The sequence below is a fragment of the Spermophilus citellus genome (assembly GCF_964194105.1).
Source record: "Spermophilus citellus genome assembly, chromosome: 14".
In the NCBI taxonomy this organism is placed as follows: Eukaryota; Metazoa; Chordata; class Mammalia; order Rodentia; family Sciuridae; genus Spermophilus; species Spermophilus citellus.
The window spans coordinates 21,121,800-21,141,954 of NC_138194.1; the positions used below are offsets into that span (position 1 = coordinate 21,121,800).

The 20,155-nt window shown below is 33.2% G+C and overlaps 1 protein-coding gene across 1 annotated transcript in view; it reads left to right on the top strand.

The window, feature by feature from the left end:
• The window catches only part of SPIDR (scaffold protein involved in DNA repair), a 423,741-nt gene that overhangs the window by 45,383 nt on the left and 358,203 nt on the right, over nucleotides 1–20,155 (top strand). Inside the window, exon 5 of the mRNA XM_081265658.1 lies at nucleotides 1,781–1,944. Within this exon, the coding sequence (XP_081121784.1) occupies nucleotides 1,781–1,944 (164 nt within the window). The remainder of the gene's footprint in view (nucleotides 1–1,780; nucleotides 1,945–20,155) is intronic.

Consider the following 20,155-nt stretch of genomic DNA (forward strand, 5'->3'; position numbering starts at 1 on the left):
TTTATTCACATACTTTAGAACATAATTTCAATATTGACAAATGTATGCTTTTCTTGGATAAATAGTAATGGTATATGAATTATATCTCAAAACTGGCATTGAAAATAAAAAATTATGTTGTCTTCTTGTATTAAAAGAAGTATTTGGTAGTTTCCAAAACTCTATTCATAAAATGGAAAGGTTCCTTGGGCTGATTACTTCAAAATCAGTTAACATATTGTTGACTTTTCATATAAAGTTGAATTGTAGATAACAAGTAAATTATCCTTGGAGTGTATGCAGTCATGTTTGCAGCTGCTGGACATTTCTGTCTTTCCCCTCTGCTTCTCTTTTCTCATATTCCCCAATCTGTCTTTCTTTTTTTACCTTTAGTGAATGACAGCTATTCCATTTGTCAAGATATTATGTTGTCCCAGACACTTGACTGGGCATTATATATGTTATTTTCTTTCCTATATACTATGTCCTGCAAGCTAAGAAGTACCCTCATTTTATAGAAGAAATTTGGAACTTTGAAAAGTCAAGTCACTGCCCCAGTCCCACAATAAGTGTGCCAGTTGATATTCAGACCCAGAGATGTCTGACTTCTTTGCTGTGTGATGGCTTCATAACCTTTAGTATTCCTAGACCTTTTTTTAGCCATACAGTCAAAAGACTTTAGTCTGTACAGGCCAGAATTGGGGTTAAGAAGAAAAAACAAAAGTTTAAATTTAAAAAATGTTTTTCTCTTAAAAAATTCCCCTTCTTCATTTGAATTGGACATGACTTTGGCAAAATTTCTTAAGTTACTAGAGACACAACTCACCCCAACCTCTAGTATTTTCTAATGATTATAATGGATTTTCACTGTGCTTCTGGAATAACAGTATCATGTTAAAGACTTTGTTTTGTTTATCCCATATTTTAACTTTAGCTTAAATTTTCTGTCTTTTTAAAATTTTTAGGTCCATTCAGGTATTAAAGATAGTACGTTTTTTCTTTTTAATATTACTTCACTTTACTGGAAGTGTAATTATTACTATCAGACCTACAAAATAGGATCATGATATTTTATTACCCTTCTGAGTTGCTGAAGTAACTATTAAGGAGTATCATTCTTTGTATTGTAGGAAAAGTTTATGTATTATCCCTCAAAAATTATTCATCTTTTTAATAACTGCTTTCATTTATTTAAGCATAGCAGATTAGAATCAGTATATTTGGTTGTTTAATATATGAAAATAATTTAGCTTTCAGACTTAAAATTTTACAAAAGTAGCATCTAGTTAATGCTTATGAAGTAAACTAAATGCTGAATTTATTTGTTTCCTTATTGATGAAAGAAATCTACAGAAAAAGTTATTGGGTGGAGACATTTGAAAAATCATTTCTAGTAGATGATTTAAATAGGCTATTATTGTTCAGTTACGTAGTGGAATACTAAATTGTAGAAAAGAATGGGGATATTCATTCCTTAATGGTAAAAGAAAAACTCTTCATTATGTTAAGTGAGAACAATTAAGATATGTGAGAAAGCTGAAAAAAATAACATATATATCATATTTTCTTGAACACGCTGGAGAAATTATAAGTATTGAAAAACAATAAAAAGCTGGGCTTGGTGGTACACGTATGTAATCCCAACAACTTGTGAGTCTGAGGGACAGTTACTGGAGAAAAGAGTAGAAATTTACTTTTTACTATCAATATATTTTTTAAAAACATCACCCAGTAACATGGATGTATTAGGTACTGAAAATGTGAAATAGATTAAAAAATGTTTTTAAATTGTATCTTTTAGATGAATTACAGTTTATTGACTGGGAGATCGACAGTGACAGGGAAGATGCTAGTGAATATAATGAATGGGAAGATGGTAAGGGTGCTGTAGAAATCTCAGATTGTGCCTCTTGTGCAAGTAGTCATTCTTTGACAAGTGATGAGAGACTATCTGAGCTTCCTAAGGTAAGAAGAAAGTATTTCAAAAAGTTTTATTTTGTTTACAACATTTGCTCATTAGAGCCTTTAGGTGTCTTCTCAGAGTCTTTTGAATCTACTGGATTTTTTTGTATTAACCACTTTATATCCAAATAATACACTTATATTATACTTCTAAACATGGATAAATACTGAGCTGTCTTTTCAACTCTCATCTCACTTCCATCTGAAATTCACTGAAAGTTTTCTGTACTTCCAGTATCCCACTCGGTACAAATATATCAAGGTGGGGTTAGATACTACTCTATTCAGTATTTACACAATTGTGAATCAATAATTTTGATACATGATATTAAAAATGTGAATATTATTTTTCTTTCACAACTTTTTGTTTTCCTTGGGCTTGGTAATTATTTATTTATTTTTGTTTTATACTTTTAATTACCATTAAATATTTTATTTATTTTTTTTTCAATTTTTTAATTAATTTTTAAAATTTATATATGACAGTGGAATGTATTACAATTCTTATTACACATATAGAGCACAATTTTCCATACTCTGGTTGTATACAAAGTATGTTCACACCAATTTGTGTCTTTATACATGTACTTTGGATAATAATGTCCTTCACATTCGACCATCATTTCTAACCCCATGCCCCCTCCCTTCTCGTTCCACCCCTTTGCCCTATCTAGAGTTTATCTTTTCCTTCCATCTCCTCCTCCCTACCCCACTATGAATCAGCCTCCTTATATCAGAGAAAACATTCAGCATTTGTTTTTTTGGGATTGGCTAACTTCACTTAGCATTATCTTCTCTAGCTCCTTCCATTTACCTGCAAATGCCATGATTTTATTCTCCTTTATTGCTGAGTAATATTCCATTGTGTATATATGCCACATTTTTTTAATCCATTCATCTATTGAAGGGCATCTAGGTTGGTTCCACAGTTTAGGTATTGTGAATTGTGCTGCTACAAACATTGATATAGCTGTGTCCCTGTAGTACAGTGTTTTTAAGTTGTTTGGGTACAGATCGAGGAGTGGGATAGCTGGGTCAAATAGTGGTTCCATTCCCAATTTTCCAAGAAATCTCCATACTGCTTTCCATATTGGCTGCACCAATTTGCAGTCCCACCAGCAATGTATAAGTGTACCTTTTTCCCCACATCCTCGCCAACACTTATTGTTTCTGTTCTTGACAGCTGCTATTCTGACTGGAGTGAGAGTTTGATTTGCTTTTCTCTAATGGCTAGCGATGATGAACATTTTTTCATAAATTTGTTGATTTGTATATCCTCTTCTGAGAAGTGTCTCTTCAGGTCGTTGGCCCATTTATTGATTGGGGTTATTTGTTTTTTTGGTGTTTAGCTTTTTGAGTTCTTTATACACCCTAGAGATTAGTGCTGTTTCTGATGTGAGGGTTAAAGATTTGCTCCCAAGATATAGGTTTTTTATTCACCTCACAGATTGTTTCTTTGGCTGAGAAGAAACTTTTTAGTTTGAGACCATCCGTTTACTGCTTTGTTGTTAAGCATTTCAATGGGAAAATAAACAAGGAGAGAAATGAATTACAGTAGATGGGGTAGAGAGAGAAGATGTGAGGGAAGGGGAGGGGGGATAGTAGGAGATAGGAAAGGGAGCAGAATACAACAATTACTAATAGGGCATTATGTAAAATTGTGGATGTGTAACCGACGTGATTCTGCAATCTGCATTTGGGGTAAAACTGGGGGTTCATAACCCACTTCAATCTAATGTATGAAATATGATATGTCAAGAGCTTTGTAATGTTGTGAACAACCAATAAAAAAAAAAAAGAAATAACAGGCATTCTATCAATTCCGTTTTCTTGGAGAATGCCCACCCACAACTTCCTATGTGCTCCAATTTGAACTTAGTGTCCTCTTTGTTTTGTGGACATTGTCAACCTGATGTGTCCTTTTACCACTATTCAAGAAATTTATTTACTTCTCTCCTGTGTAGATCTCCATTTTTATCCTATATTTTATGTTTTCATCCTTGCCTTGGTTGAACACATCTTTCAGTGGCTTTCAGAAATGATTTACAGAAGATAATATTTTTGAGAATGCATGTCTGAAGATGTTTTTATCATACATTGGTATATAATTGAAAACTTGTACAGAATTTTTGATTGAGAATGATTTTTCTTTGAAGTTTTGAAAACATTACTTCATTGTCTCTAGGGCAAGTTACTTGTTCTTTATTTTGTGCTTTTGGTGGTGTTTCCTTAATTGTTCTTATCTTTGTATTCATGCCTTCTTATCTGTTCTGGAATTAATTATTTGTAAGCAGGCTAAGAAGCATGCCATGATCTAAAATTTTCTGTTGATCTTTCAATTATTATTTTTCTCTCACAACTTTTTGTTTTCCTTGGACTTGGTAATTATTTATTTATTTTTGTTTATCTACTTTTTTTGGGAGGGGAGAGAGAAGAGAGAGAATTTTTTAATATTTATTTTTCAGTTTTTGGTGGACACAACATCTTTATTTTATTTTACGTGGTGCTGAGGATTGAACCCAGCGCGCCACGCATGCCAGGCGAGTGCGTTACCGCTTGAGCCATATCTCCAGCCCTGTTTATCTACTTTTAATTACCATTAAATAACTCTGTGAGGTGGGAGCTGTTTTTATCTTCCCTATTTTCCAGATGAGAATTCTGAGGGGGATAATTAAATAATTTTCATTGTGTTTTAAACTACCAATACTAACTAATACAGGATTCTAATTCAGGCATTCTAGCTTCTGAGCTGTGGTTCTAACCATTTTGCTGTAGTGTCAAGTAATACTAATAGCAATAATAAGATTACTAACCATACCCTGAGTTCTTACTGTGTTAACCACTTTTCTAAGTGTCGAATATATGAGGTAAATATTACTGTTAAGCCCTTTTGAAAGATGAGGGAATGGAGGCACAGCTAGTAAATGGCAGAGTGTGATTTTAATTTATGTAGTCTGATGCCAAATTCTTTTTAACGATTTGTGTTATATTCCTTGGAATGTAACATGCTGAATTACTTGAAGGAAAGCATGGAAGGAACCAAAGTCCATGGCAGTAACTTCTCTGTACTACTGTCTTTTAGCATACTTAACAAATGTAGTTGATTATGGATGTGACTTTCCATGTTGGTTGACAGTGCTGCTGCCTGGATTTTCAGTTTGTTTTATCATTGTCATCTAAGAATCATTCCTGTAGAGGGCAGCAGAGATATACCACACAGTTGTGGTAACCTACATTTTTTTTTTAGGAACTATGCAGGAAATCAGATTTAGGTAAACTTTGTTATGTAATTCCCATGCACTTTACGTAGTGATCCCTATGAAAATACAGGCTAAACGACATAATACATATCAGATACCTAGAATGAGGTTCAAGCTTTTTGTTAAGAAGGTAAACAGAAGCTGACTGGCACAGTAAAAGACCTAGAAGTAGTGGTTCATGCAGTTTCAAATAGAAAGCAAATGTGGTTTGTAAGTTTGAAGTTTGGCTTCATTGTTATGAAACAGATGATTTCTTTTTTCTCTTTACCAGTAGGGGAAGAAAAATTATTTGATAACTCATAGAAGAAGGAATTGTGGAAAAGTTTTAACAAAACAGGAAAGTCATCTGACAAAAATTTTTAAGTATTTCTAAATCTGAGTATTTATAATTGTTTTCTAGTATTTTTAATTATGTAATACACCTAACATAAACCTTACATCTGACTATTTTTAAAGTTATGGTATGAAATATTTGTGTAATGCTGTGGAACCATTATCTTCCATCTCCAGAACTCTTTTTATCTTATAAAACTGAAACTCTGGGGCCAGAGTGCTTGCCTAGCATCTGTGAGGCCCTGGGTTGGATCCTTAGCACCACATAAAAAATAAATACACAAAATGAAGGTATTGTATCCAACTACAACTAAAAATATTAAAACAAAAAAACCCCTGAAACTCTATATCCATTAACCAATAACTCCTGATTTTCCCCTGACCCCCAACTCCTGGAAACCCACCATTCTACTTTCTGTCATTCTGAATATGACTCCTTTAATTACCTCATGTGAGTGGAATCATATGTTATCTTTTTATGTGATTGGCTTATTTCACTTAGTATAATGTCCTTATGGTTAATCTGTGTCGTCAGAATGTCCTTCCTTTCTAAGGCTGAATATTTTTTTTTTTCAGCATTTTTTTTATTGTTGGTTGTTCAAAACATTACATAGTTCTTGACATATCATATTTCACACTTTAATTCAAGTGGGTTATGAACTCCCATTTTTACCCCGTATACAGATTGCAGAATCACATCAGTTACACTTCCATTGATTTACATATTGCCATACTAGTGTCTGTTGTATTCTGCTGCCTTTCCTATACTAAGGCTGAATATTATTCTATTGTATGTTTATGACACATTTTGACTTAATTTGTGGCTTAACAATTAGTCTAACCTGGAACTTGTCCTATGTACTCTTGAGAAGAATGTGTATGCTGTTGTTGGATACAGTGTTGTAATGTTGTATAAATGTGTTAGATCTAGTCAGTTTATTGTGTTAAGTCCTCTATTTCCTTACTCTGTCTGGTTGTTCTGTTACTGAGGAGGGTATTGATTCCATCAACTATAATTATGAATCATTTCTCCTTTTAATTCTGCCAGTTTTGGCTTTATATATTTTAAGGTCTCTTATTAGGTACATAAATATTTGTAATTTTTATATCTTTCGTATTGAACCTCTTTAATATATATGTACTTCCTTATCTCTCATAACCTTTTTTGATTCAAGTCTTTTTTTTTTCTCGTATTAGTATGGCCCCTCTCTTCTCTCTTATAGTTACGATTTGTATGGAGTGTCTTTACTATTTGATTTCAATCTTTTAATATCTTTTATCTAAAGTGATTCTAGCATAAACAATATGTAGTTGGATTTTTTTTTAAATAAAAGCTACCAATCTCTGTCCTTTGATTCTATAATTTTTGAGTTCTATAATTTTTCTGTTTTTTTAATATCCTGTTTTGCTTATTTTGTCCCTCATTTTTCTGCATTACTGTCTTTTTTTGTGTTTAGTTAATTGTTAATTCTCCTCTTTTGTATATTCTGTAACTCTTTTCTTTGTGATGCCATGGGAATTATGTTTAAATAATGACATTTTAACTTTTTGATTGAATGTGTACCAGCTTAACTCCAATGCATACAACAACACATTGCTTTTTTATAACTACATTCTCACTCCTTTAGGTGATTGATGTCACAGAATTGAATCTTTTACATTGTGTGCCCCCAAACATAAACTAATAATTCTTTTAAATCCATTCTCTTAAATTATGTAGAAAACAAAATGTATAGTTACATATCAAAATTACACTAGGACCACTTTTTAGACTAATAATAAAAACATGTATTAGTCTCTTAAGTCATACAATAATATATACATTATTATTATATAAAATATTAGATTTTATAAATGCCCATAAATTTGCTTTTATTCAGCTCTTTATTTCTTCAGGTAACTTTTTTAGTTTTGTGTGGTGTCCTTTCATTTCAACTTGCAGGAGTTCCTGTAATTTTCATAGCAAGTCTGGTAGTGATGAACTTCCTCAGTTTTTATTAATCTGGAACTATCTTAATTTCTCCAGATAGAGGATTTTTTTGTGTGTGTGTTTGTTTCTTTAAGACTTTTAATATGTTGGCTTACTGTCTTTGGCCTCCAAAATTTCTGATGAGAGAAATGTGCTTATAGTTTTCTTCAGAATCTTACATATGACAAGTTGCTTTTCTTTCACTCCTTTCAAGATTTTCTTTGTCTTTGAATGTTTGATTATAATGTGTCTTAGTGTGAATCTGAGTGTATATTCTAGTTTTTTGATCTTCCTGAATATTTTGTTTTATTTGGGATGGAATCTCCCTGTGTTGCCCAGGCTGGCTTTGAACTTGAGATTCTCATGCCTCAGCCTCTGTAGTATCTAGGATTGTAAGGGCACACCATCATGCCTGACTTTCCTAATATTTTTATTCATATCTTTAATTTGTTTGGGAAGTTTTTGGCTAGTTCTTCAAATATTCTTTTTGCTTCTGTCTCTCTCCTCCTTTGACATCCTCACTCTCTCCTCTCCTTTGACATTCTCACAGTGCATATCTTAGTTCATTTGATGATGTTGCACAGATCCCTTATTGTATGATCATTTATTTCTACTCTTCTTTGTGTTCCTCATTCTCAATAATTTTCACTGTCCTAAAATCAGTTTCACTGATTCTTTCTTCTGCCTTCTCAAATCTTCCTTAGTATCCATCCAGTGGATTTTTCATTTCCATTGTTGTACATTTCAGCTCCAGAAAAGTACTTCTTTTTAAGCCTTCTATTTATTGGTGTTGATATTCAGGTATAATTTTTGTTCTCTCTTTTTTTTTTATATGGCATTTGTTGCTTTTTTCCACATCTTTGTTTTTATTGTTGTTGTTTTTATTTCTTTTTTTGGTACTGGGGTTTGAACCACCATGGAGCTGTATCTTTAGTTCTTTTTTCTTTTTTTTTTTTTTAATTTTGAGATAAGATCTTGCTAAGTTGCTGAGACTAGAGATCTTCTTGTCTCAGCCTCCCAGACTTCTGGGATTAAAGGTGTGTACCACTACGCCCAGTTTACAATTGCTTTTGAATGTCCTAATCTTTAATGTACAGCTTTCCAAAGGGGTTCACAAGAAAATTTAAGGTTAAAAAGGGCTACAGCCTTTGAATCTCATGACAGTCACTTCAGCAGGAGGGAATGGCCTTGTAACAGTGGGTGGAAGTGTAACAATGGCTTCCCACCTCTCTGTCCACACTTGTAATCAGATATTTGGAGGAAAAAGTCAGAGTCAGTCTCTCTCTCTCTCTCTCTCTCTCTCTCCCCCTCTCCCTCCCCCCTCCCTCTCTCTCTCCTACTATGCTTGCCATAAACTTGTGTGATGGAGTTTAAGTTGGCTGATACATAGCTACTACTGTGCTAACACCTGATACTGACTACAGTTAACTGCCATTTCAAGACTTATTTGGAAGGTGCAAAACTTTAATAGAACCCAGAGTTTCAAAGTAGTTACATAGTAATAGATTCTATCACCACAATAGTTTTCTATGCTAGAACACAGATTCCTGGTGCTTCCTACTCCACCATGATCCTAGGATCCCTTGACTGCATCCATCTAATGTATACAGTTGAAGGAGTTAATTAGCACAGTTAAAAGTTTACATTTTAGAAACCATCTCTTCTCTATATATGTAATAAGGATTGTAATGCATTCCACTGTTGTTGTGTATTCAAAAAAATAATAAAATCAATAAAAAAGAAACCATCTCTCATATATATATATATATATATATATATATATATATATAAGTATGTTTAAAGAAAGACTGATAAAATTTAGTGCTTGTTAAGGGAAGTTGGAAAGTTTAAGTCATGCTTTTTGTATGATTATTTTGAATACTAAATTATGGAAATATTATATTTAAGGAAAAAATCCAAATTTTAGTGTGTTCTCATGCTACAAAGAGGAATGTTGAAGAGTGTATTGAGCGATCTGTGTTGTTATTGCTATTTTATAATTCCTATGCTATTTATGACCTTTTATTCTCTTTCTCAAAGTGAGTAATTGTATGTACCAATATCAGTTGTAGCATCAGTGCCAGAATTTTTTCTTATCTTTCCTATCTCTCCTTTCTTGCTTGCCTGAACTTTAGTTTATGAGATACCAGGACAAGGTATTGTTAATTTGTTTTCTTAACTTAAATCATCCTTCTCCTTTACTAGCATTCTGTTATCCCATTTCTCCTTTTTTTCCTTCAATTTCCCAAATGCTTCTATTTCCTTATATAATAAGTTCTAGAATAGAAAAAGGATTGGTGTGGGAAATAATGTTGCAACCATATAATGTTAAAAAGTAGTGATGTAAGTCACCACAGGTGTGACTTTTATAGTCCTAGAGTTTTCTAACATCAGAAACAATGCTTAAGAGTTCTACTTTCTGTTAAGACAGAATAGCATGTGTTTATGTTTTCTGCAAACAATGATAGTTTTTTACAGAACATAAAAATACGTATGAAAGCACAATGGAAAGACAGAAATTGAAGATGTGATGTTTGGAAGAAGGAAGGAACAAAATAGATAAACCAGTCAGTGTTGTGTATTACTGCTAAAGCTTGGGTAGAATTTACACGATGGGAACTGGGGTGTAGCTCAGTGATAGATGCATGATTCCCTGGGTTTAATCTCCAGTACTGTTTAAAAAAAGAAAAGAAAGAAAGAAATCAGAGGACAAATTTAGGGAGGCAAGTTAGAGAGTATATAAAGTAGAATCTTATGAGAGTTCCTCAAATTCTGCATGGAAATCCTAGTTTAAAAGTTAAAGAATTTGCTGTCCACCATAAGAGAGAAAGTTTGAGAATGAACATAGCCAAATAAATTGCTATTAAACAAAAACTAAATACTTTCAGAATAACATAATAAATCCCAAAGTTTCTAAAAATATATTGTTCATAGTGTCCAGGATACACTCCACAATTAATAGACACATACACTCTTACATACATACAAAAACTGAAAAATGTGACCATACTTAAGTGAGTCAATTAATTCAGACTGGCCCTAACATAACTCCTGTGTTAGAATTAGTAGCTGCTGTAACTATTTAAGTATGTAATAGACAATATGAATATCATGACTGAACAGAAAAGAAATGTCAGGTGAAATAAAAACTAAATAAAAGAAACACAATGAAAATTCTATACTTAATAGATGGGATTACAGAAGATTTGGGAAAAGATAGAAGAATCAGCAAACTTGGTAGATTAGAAGAAATTATTTAATCTTGACAAGTGAAAAAGATTTCAAAAAATGAAGCTACCTTCAGTGACTTGTAAGACAATAGAGCAAAAGATCTAACATGTATTATTAGAGTCTTAGAAACACAACAGAGTGGAAATGGGGCAGAAAATTTTGGAGCAATAATGAGATAAAAATTCTTTAATGAAAAACGTGAATATACATGTTCAAGAAATACAGTGAATTTCATACAAGATAAATATGATAACTCTTAAACACATCATAGTGATGCTGTTTAAAACAATAGCCGAAAAAAAAAAAAAACTTGAAAGCATGCTGATAAACATAGGAATAACAAATAATAGCTGACTTCCTATCAGACATAATACAGCCCAGCAGGCTATAAGCACCTTTAAAGTGCTGGTAAAACAAAAGTCAATTCAGAATTCTCTAACAAAATAAAAGTTCTTTTCTTTTTTTTATTGATTTAAAAAGATAAATGATAGCAGAATACATTACAATTCTTATTACATGTATATAGCACAATTTTTCATATCTCTGGTTGTATATAAAGTATGTTGACACCAATTTGTGTCTTCATATACATACTATGGATAATGATGTCTATCACATTCCACCATCCTTGCTAATCCCCTGCCTCCTCCCCTCTCCTCCCACCTCTCTGCCCTATCTAGAATTCATCTATTCCTCCCATGCTCCCCCTCCCTACTCACTATGAGTCAGCCTCCTTATATCAGAGAAAACATTAGGCATTTGTTTTTTTGGGATTGGCTAACTTCACTTAACATTATCTTCTCTAGCGCTATGTGAATGCCATGATTTTATTCTCTTTTATTGCTGAGTAAAATTTTATTGTGTATATATGTGACTTTTTAAAAAATCCATTCGTTCACTAAAGGGCATCTAGGTTGGCTCCACAGTTTAGCTATTGTGAATTTTGCTGCTGTAAACATTGATGTGGCTGTGTCCCTGTAGTAAAATTCATCAAGAATGAAGGGTAAAATAAAGACATTTTTAGGTAAACAAAAATTAAACCATTTCATTGCAGCAGATCTGTAGTAATTTTTTTTTTTAAGCTGAAGGAAAGTGATACAAGATGAGAACTGAGATCTTAGGAATGAAGACCACTGCCCCTGGTAAATATGTCTTTCCCCTATCCTAATTAAAAATACATAAACCTGACCATTTAAAGCAAAACTTATAACACTATGATATGGCATTTATGACACACATATATATGATATGACAGCTACAGTATATGGATGGAACTATGTGCTAAGTAGGTTCTTATTTTATATAAAGTAGGAAGATTAACTCTTATGTTCATTATGAAATAGAACTATATTATAGTTCCTAGAACAAACACTAGAAAGAAAGAAAAAAGAAGTATAGTCAAAAAAAAAGAGAAAAATCAAAATTGAATTTGAAAATATATTTAGAGCATCCAAAGTAAATTTCAAAGGGAGAAACATGGGAAATATAAAACAAGTGGTTTGAAAAAATGGCAAGATTATAAAACTAGGTCAGTCCTGTTAATTGTATTAATAAAGATAAATAAAGCATTTTATTTAAAGGAAGAGATTGAAAATTGGATAGAAAGCAAGACTTCCTGTATGCTGTCAAGCAGAGGTACATTTTCAATGTAATTACACAGATTGAAAGTAAATGTATGGAAAACTAAGTAGCATGTATGTAGCATAAGAAATGTGAAGTATTTACATTTGTTCTTCATGACAGTATTATTGACAATAAAAATATTGCCAGCAATTTTTATTGGTGATAAAAGTTTTATTAGTGGTAAAACTCATTAGGAATAAATATCAATCATCAATTTTTATGTACTTAATAAGATTTGCAGTTACAGGTGGAAATTTTGACACCGTGCTATAATTTATAGATGATCTAAAAAAAAAAAGAAGATCTGAAAACATTTATCAACCCCCTTAACCTCATTGGCATTTGTAGAACTTCACAAACTAGAATATAATAAAGTGCACTTTCTGTTTAAGTGTGCACAATATGTTTACCAAGATAAATAATATATTGGGCCATAAAACATGTCTCAATACATTTCAAAATATTCTCAAACCATAATAAAATTTGAAGTAGAAATCAATGACCATAGTATACTCAGGAAAAACCCAGGTACTTGGAAATTAAACAATACAATCCTCTCCTAGTTGATCTATACATTATAATGGTAGGACTCATTATCTTAGCAGGCTTTTTTTCTTTTGGTAGAAATGGACAAGCTAATTATAAAATTCATATAGAAATAGAAATTATGTAGGTTATTCAAAGCAATATTGAAGAATTACAAAGGGAAGACAAATTACAAAAACAGAATTACAAAAACTTCTGTCTACCTGATTTTAAGATTTACTCTAATATTACAGTAATTAAGACTGTGATGCCTACATAAGGATATGCACAGAGTAAAGATGATTTTTATGTAAATTTTTTATTTATATATGACAGTAGAATGCATTACAATTCTTATTACACACATAGAGCACAAGTTTTCATATTTCTGGTTGTATATACAGTATATTCACACCAAATAATGTCTTTTAACCTGTACTTTGGGTAATAATGATCATCACATTCCACCAGCATTAATAATCCCATGCCCCCTCCCCTTCCCATCCAACCCCTCTGCCCTATCTAGAGTTTGCCTATTCCTCCCATGCTCCCACTCCCTATCCCACTATGAATCATCCTTCTTATATTAAAGAAAACATTTGCATTTGTTTTTGGGGGATTGGCTAACTTCACTTAGCATTATCTTCTCTAGCTCCATCCATTTACCTGCAAATGCCATGATTTTATTCTCTTTTTTTTTTTTTACTGAGTAATATTCCATTGTGTATATATGCCACATTTTTTTTTATCCATTCATCTGTTGAAGGGCATCTAGGTTGGTTCCACAGTTTAGGTATTGTAAATTGTGCTGCTATAGACATTGATGTGGCTGTGTCCCTATAGTATGCTGTGTTTAAGTCCTTTGGGTATAGACCGAGGAGAGGGATAGCTGGGTCAAATGGTGGTTCCATTCCCAATTTTCAAAGAAATCTCCATACTGCTTTCCATATTGGCTACACCAATTTGCAGTCCCACAAGCAGTGTATGAATATACCTTTTTCCCCACATCCTCATCAACACTTACTGTTGTTTGTATGCATAATAGCTGCCATTCTGACTGGAGTGAGATGAAATCTTAGAGTGGTTTTGATCTACATTTCTCTAATTGCTAAAGATGATGAACATTTTTTCATGTATTTAATTGATTGATTGTACATTATCTTTTGAAAAGTGTCTCTTCAGGTCATTGGCCCACTTATTGATTGGGTTATTTGTTTTTTTGATGTTTGGCTTTTTGAGTTCTTTATATTCCCTAGTAATTAGTGCTCCATCTGATGTGTGAGGGGTAAAATTTGCTCCCAAGACGTAGGCTCTCTGTTCACCTCACAGATTGTTTCTTTTGCTGAGAAGAAGCTTTTTAGTTTGAGTCCATCCCACTTATTGATTCTTGATTTTAGTTCTATGCTATAGGAGTCTTATTAAGGAAGTTGGAGCCTAATCCCACATGATGGAGATTAGGGCCTGCTTTTTCTTCTACTAGACACAGGGTCTCTGGTTGTATTCCTAGGTCCTTGATCCATTTTGAGTTGAGTTTTGTGCATGGTGAGAGATAGAGGTTTAATTTCATTTTGTTGCATTTGGATTTCCAGTTTTCTCAGCACCATTTGTTGAAGAGGCTATCTTTTCTCCAATGCATGTTCTTGGCACCTTTATCTAATATAAGATGATTGTAATTTTGTGGGTTAATCTCTGTGTCCTCTATTCTGTACCATTGGTCTACCAGTTTGTTTTGGTACCAGTGCCGTGCTGTTTTTGTTACTATTGCTCTGTAGTATAGTTCAATCTCTGGTATAGTGATGCCACCTGCTTCACTCTTTCTGCTAAGGATTGCTTTAGCTATTCTGTGTCTCTTATTTTTGCAGATGAATTTCATGATTGCTTTTCCTATTTCTATGAGGAATGCCATTGGGATTTTGATCAGAATTGCATTAAATCTGTATAGTGCTTTTGGTAGTATGGTCATTTTGATAATATTAATTCTGCCTATCCAAGAGCAAAGTATGTCTTTCCATCTAAGGTCTTCTTTGATTTCTTTCTTTAGGGTTCTGTAATTTTTATTTTATGGATCTTTTACCTCTTTTTTAAAGTTGATTCCCAAGTATTTTATTTTATTTGAGGCTATTATAAATGGAGTAGTTTTCCTGGTTTCCCTCTTAGAGGATTTGTCACTGATATACAGAAATGCCTTTGATTTATGGGTGTTGATTTTATATCCTGCTACTTTGCTGAGTTCATTTACTAGTTCTAGGAGTTTTCTGGTGGAACTTTTAGGGTCTTCCAGGTATAGAATGATATCATCAGCAGATAGTGCCAGTTTGAGTTCTTCTTTTCCTGTGTGTATTCCTTTAATTTGTTTCGTCTAATTGCTCTGGCCAGTGTTTCAAGAACTATGTTAAATAGAAGTGGTGAAAGAGGGCATCCCTGTCTTGTTCCAGTTTTTAGAGGGAATGCCTTCAATTTTTCTCCATTTAGAATGATGTTGGCTTGAGGCTTTGCATAGATAGCATTTATGATGTTGAGATACGTTCCTGTTATCCCAAGTTTTTCTAGTGTTTTGAACATGAAGGGGTGCTGTATTTTGTCAAATGCTTTTTCTGCGTCTATTGAGATGATCATATGATTCTTATCTTTAAGTCTATTGATGTGATGCATTACATTTATTGATTTCCATATGTTGAACCAACCTTGCATCCCTGGGATAAATCCCAGTTGATCATGGTGCACTATCTTTTTGATATATTTTTGTATTCAATTTGCCAGAATTTTATTGAGAAGTTTTGCATCTATATTCATTAGAGATACTGGTCCAAAGTTTTATTTTGATATTGGCCTCATAGAATGAGTTTGGAAGTGCTGCCTCTTTTTCTATTCCCTGAAATAAATTGGAGAGTATTGGTATTAGTTCTTCTTTAAAGGTCTTATAGAACTCTGCTGTGTATCCATCTAGTCCTGGGCTTTTCTTGGTTGGTAGACTTTTGATGACATCTGCTATTTCAGCACTTAAAATTGATCTGTTTAAATTGTATATATCATCGTGATTCAATTTGGGCAAATTATATGATTCTAGAAAATTGTCGATGCCTTCAATACTTTGCATTTTATTGGAGTACAGGTTTTCAAAATAATTTCTAATTATCTTCTGTATTACTGTAGTGTCTGTTGTAATATTTCCTTTTTCATCACATACGTTAGTGATTTGAATTTTCTCTCTCCTTCTCTTCATTAGCATGGCTACGGGTCTGTCCATATTGTTTAAGATGATTTTTTTTTTTTTTAATGAGGAAAGTTATCCAGTGGGAGTAAAGAAAAGCTTTAATAGTGCTGGAATAACTAGATATCTATGTGTGTAAAAGTTCACTTTTACCCTTGTGCATTACACTGTACACTGAAGATAAATCAAGATGGATCATAGATCTGAATGTAAAAACTGAATACAAAACTTCTAGAAAAACAAAGCAGGGAATAGATAGAGGATTCTTTGAGAGGATATAGAAAGTAGCAGCTGTTATGTGTACACATGCACGCACACGCACAAAGCAATGCTGCAAGTTAAACTTTATCACAATAAAAATTTTCTGCTTATCAAAAGACACCAGTAATGATGGAGATAATAATAGCAAAACATATCTGTAAAGGACTTATATCAAAACTATGTAAGAAATCTTTAGAACCAAACTAATAAAAAGACAACCAATTGGAGAGAAATTACAACATATACTTGATAAATGATGTTATGTGAATGATCAGTGAGCACATGAAAACATTATCAACATCATCAGTAATTAAGTAAAACTGTAATGAAATACTGCTGCATACCCACTTAAAGACTAACAAATACCATATGTGGAACAAAATTATGACTTTTTATACTCTACTAGATAATTTATTAATTTTATTCCTATTTTTTTCTTGGATCATTTCCCCATGAGAAAATGAAAAGGTGAAGTGTTCATAATAGGCAAAAACTGGAAGTGAATCATATGTCCATCAGTCAGAGAAAAAGGCATTAGGGTAGTTGTAAATGGAATATAGCTTAGCAACAAAAAGGAATGAAATCTTGATATATCAACAACATGAATTTCAGAAAGCTGCTGGGTGAAAGAAGCATTTCTCAAAACAGTATATCCTATCTTATTCCATTAACATCAAGTTCTGGAATAGGCAAAGTCAATCTTGTGCTGAGAAAAAATAGTGTTGCCTCTTCGGGTAGGGTGAGGATTGAATGGGAAGAGTCTTGGGGGGAACTTGTTGGGGTCATAGGAATATTTTATTTGTGGTAAATGGTATAAACATTTGTTAAAACTTACCAAGTGGTGTGCTTAAGATTTTTGTCTCTTACTGTATGTAAAATTTACCCAAAGAGTTAAATCCATGTAAATATGCTATTAGTCAGCTTTTCACCACTATAACAAATACCTGAAGTGGGAGGGAATTGACTTTTAAGGAAGAAAGGGTTATCTTGGCTCATGGTTTCAGAGGTTTCAGTCTATGATCACCTGGCCCTGTTGCTTTTGGTGTGTAATGGCACAGTATATTAGGGCAGAAGGATATGATAGAGGAGGCCTGTACAACTGATGACAGTTGGGAAGCAGAGAGAGAAGTACAAGGGTCCCAATATCTTCTTCAAGGGTATGTGCCCAATCACCTGATTTGTTTTCCATAGGCCTCACCTCCTAAATGTTTCACCACCTCACAAGAGTGTCAGTGGCTGGGGACCAAGCCTTCAAGACATGGGCCTTGCCTTTGGGGGACATTTAACATCCAGATTATAACATGCTCATTAAATTGTTGCTGTTGATATCTATGCTAAAGTGTTATGGGTTAAAGTGTATTGATATTTACAGTTTTGAAATGCATCAAAAAGTATGCTGGACTAATGGATAGAGGGATATGATAGAATAATCATAGCTAAATATTAACTGTTGTAAAGTCTAGATGGTATATATATTGGTGTTTACTGTCTTTAAAAAGTTTGTTTTAAATTTGCATAAAATGAAGGAAAAATAAAATTTCAAAAATCTCAGGAAACATAGAACTGTGTTTTCATGTCCATGTAGGTAGTAATGATAGAAGTCTTTGGTCTTAAGAGTCTAAAGTGCCTTTGTATATATGCAGTGACTCTGTTTGCCACTATCTGGGTTTATTTATTTTTGTTTTAAAACAGTGCAATTGATATCAGAAGATTTTCTGACAGTTTTGGCGCCCAGATATGGGATGTATAATGCTCTAGTTCTTACTCTCTGGGAGACAGAGAAAGGTCCTGGGCACTGGGCACTGTTGTGCATACCAACCTGAGGCTCTCTGCTGTACTTCTCACTCAGTGCTTGACATTGGACAGGGTATTTAGCTTTTCTTGAACTCAGTTGGCTTGTCTGTTAAATAATTTTAATAATATATTCCTCACAAGTTGCTGTGAAAATTGGTGAATCATGGCAGAGAACACACCTAACACAAAGATTTCAATTTGTGCTAATTTCCTTTTAGTTTACAAATGGACATTCTTTGGCTTAAAATAGATTCAGAAGCAGAATTAATCTATTACTTCCTCAGAACTCTTTTTGTTATCATTGTTCTAATTAGTTATACATGACAGTAGAATATATTTTGACATAGCATACATAAAATGGAGTATAACTTATCATTCTTCTGGTTATACATGATGTAGAATCACACCAGTCGTGTAGTCATATATGCATATATTTCTGGTCTTCAAGACTCCATTGCCTCTTGATTGGAAATTAATACTTAAACATATATTGGAAATAACATTGTAACTTTTGTTTTATTGGTCTTAGTATTATAACCTTTACAATGCCTAAAAGTTATGATTCAACTGGGCTGTCTTGGCTTTAGCAGAAAAATATATTTTTCTCTATAGACATCATTGTATATATCCACATAAAAGTATATTATAGAGTATATTATTAATTTATTAAATGAAGCTTTTTATAGACCTTATCATTTAATACACATGATTCTAAAACATTTTAAATGTTATCCTTATTCAGTGCCTTGTCTGAAATCACATGACTAGAAAGAGGGAATTAGTCTTCTGGCCACTTCTCGACAAGATTATCTTTGCTATTTGCTGGACATTCTTTCTTTCATTTTCAGCTTCCATTTTCTTGTGCGTACATGTTATCATTCTCTACTTGCTTTTTCTCCACATATACAACTATTTTAGATGGCTCCAAATTTAAACAAACAGGTTCTTTAACCTTGTTTTTTTTTCCCCCTTAGGTACCAGGGATTGAACTCGGGCACTTAACCACTGAACCACATCTCCAGCCCTATTTTGTATTTTATTTAGAGACAGCGTCTCACTGAGTTGCTTTGTGCCTTGCTTTTGCCAAGGCTGGTTTGAACTCGCAGTCTTCCTGTCTCAACCTCCTGAGCCACTGGGATTACAGGCATTCACCACCACACCCAGCTTCTTTTAACCTTTCTTTTCCCATATTCAAGACAAATTGGTCATCTGTGCTGTGAAGTCAAGTTTTCTTCTCTGCTTCCATTTTTATTTAAACATCAAAAACCATATATAGGGCTGGGGCTGTCACTCAGTGGTGGAGTGCTTGCTTTGCAAGTATGAGGCACTGGGTTTTATCCTTAGCACTACATGAAAATAAATAGATATAAAAAAATATGATGTTTCATCTTTCATTAACCACAAATTAAGGACTAACATCTATATCACTAATGATCTTTCTGGTTGTGTGGATCCTTTGGTAATTGTTATGTATTTATCTTTTATTTATGCAGTGCTGGGGATTAAAGCCAGATTATTTGCATGCTAAGGCAAGTGCTCTACCAATACCCCCACCTCATCTGCTTTAGGTTATTTACATGCTAGGCATTTGTTCTACTTTTAAACTATACCCCACTCCCTTTTTATAATTTTTTCTTTTTTGCAGTGGTAGGGATTGAACATAGGATCTTCCAGGTGAACTCTTTACCACCGAGTCACACCTCCAGCTCTGGCTATTAATCATACTAAAATTTATAAATGAGAAAACTTCCTTTTAAGAAGTTTTTATAGCCAGTTTGCTAATTGGAAGAGGAAGAAGTCTAAGTTGATTATAATTCATTTAATTAGAATCTTTGATACAAAATAGTTCTTGTATTCATTTGCTAGGGTTGCTGTAACAAAATACCACAGACAAGATGGCTTAAACAACAGAAGTTTATTTTCTCACAGTCCTAGAGGCTGGAAGTCCAAGATGAAGGTACTGGTACAGTTGGTTTCTCTTGAGGCCTCTCTTCTTGGCTTGCCAAT